The 1,538-nt window shown below is 35.2% G+C and overlaps 1 protein-coding gene across 1 annotated transcript in view; it reads right to left on the reverse strand.

The window, feature by feature from the left end:
• The window catches only part of LOC110295232 (dynein heavy chain 7, axonemal-like), a 151,034-nt gene that overhangs the window by 26,074 nt on the left and 123,422 nt on the right, over nt 1-1,538 (reverse strand). Inside the window, exon 22 of the mRNA XM_029475280.1 lies at nt 368-562. Within this exon, the coding sequence (XP_029331140.1) occupies nt 368-562 (195 nt within the window). The remainder of the gene's footprint in view (nt 1-367; nt 563-1,538) is intronic.

A 1,538-nucleotide genomic window follows, 5' to 3' on the forward strand; every position in this document is an offset into this window, starting at 1 on the left:
AGCATTCAGACAGATTTGGGGCTGGAGGAGCCGAGAGTTCTACATCTTCATCCAAAGTCAACCAGGAGAAGACTGACTTTCAGGGAATGTGGAAGAGGGTCTCAAAGCCCACCGCCATAGTGACAGACTTCCTCCAACAAGGCCACACCTCCTAACAGTACCACTCCCTGGGCCAAGCATATTCAAACCACCACATCTATAATAAACTTTCTCCTCCCCCACACCTAGGAGCAGCCACATATTTTTTTTTTCATTTCTTTTTTTCATTCATTTATGGAATCTTGCTTTTATACAAAGGTAACATTATACATATTTAACATCTTCTCCACTGAAAATCTTTGAAATAAGCAAAAGGGTGAAGACATACCATACTATCATATACTTTTTTCCATCCATCCTTTAAGCGCATAAACTCCCTGCGAATGGTCTTAAAGGCATGTAAGTCATCTAGTCGGCATATCTCATCCCAGGACTTTTGAGGAAGCCATGTGCAAGGGTTGGTATAAGGATTATCCAGCCCAATGCCACCAGTCAGTAGAAATCTCCATTCTGTTTTGTTAATCTGTGGTAAACAAACATCATAGGGAGTCATACAGAAAGTGTTTCTAGTTAGTTACAGCCATTGTAGAATAGTACCAGTCCTTTCAGATTCTTATGAAAGTATACAGCTGATATGCCCTTCTCCTGAGTTGGAAAAAAATCCAACTACTGAACATGGCAAATTTATTTTTAAGGTCCATAAATAGCTACTTTTGAATTACTAACTTAAACATGAGGCCTGAATATATTCTACTTGAATAATATATGTTCCTCAAAATGGATGTTTTCAGATCCAAATATTGGCTCTGAAAAGTCATAGAAAGGTAGAAAATCAACAATCCTCCATGCTTCCATTTATTCTTTATAAAATATAATGAATTGCTATGAAGTGTTTGCATGAAATACAAGAAGCATTTTCCTAATTCCATGAAGATATTAACATATGAGGTTTTACAAGTCTTAAATACATAGATGTATAAGAAGAATATGAGGCTTCTCTTTCATTTGTAAGTGCTTCCTATCTTTTAGATAAAAAGAATTATTTGTTAGCTTACATTTGAGTAAGATGGTTAAATCCAAATGGTTAGACCTCAGTCATTTGCAAAGTTCTTAAAGGTGATAATAAATTATTTAGTAAAGTTAGATGCATGGTCATGTAAATTCTAATAGAAACAAATCGGGTATTTTCATTTTATTGTTTGTTTGTTTGTTTTAAGAATGGGGCATGGTATTGAGGTTATCCTCAAACTCACTGTGTAGACTGAGCTCTGCTCAGACTCATAATCTTCTTGCCCTAGCTTCCTAAGTGCAGGGATTATAGGTGCATACCACCACACAAGGCTCTAGAAACAGACTTTTAAACTAAAATATATAAAAGTTTAAGTGATAGTAACATACTCTTCTTAATTTATATTAACTACTCTGAAATTCTGTCTTGTCTTGCCTTGCCTTAATTAATTTCATTGTCTGGTTTTAATCAGTATATGTATATGTTCCCA

This window comes from Mus caroli, chromosome 1 (assembly GCF_900094665.2).
Source record: "Mus caroli chromosome 1, CAROLI_EIJ_v1.1, whole genome shotgun sequence".
NCBI lineage: Eukaryota > Metazoa > Chordata > Mammalia > Rodentia > Muridae > Mus > Mus caroli.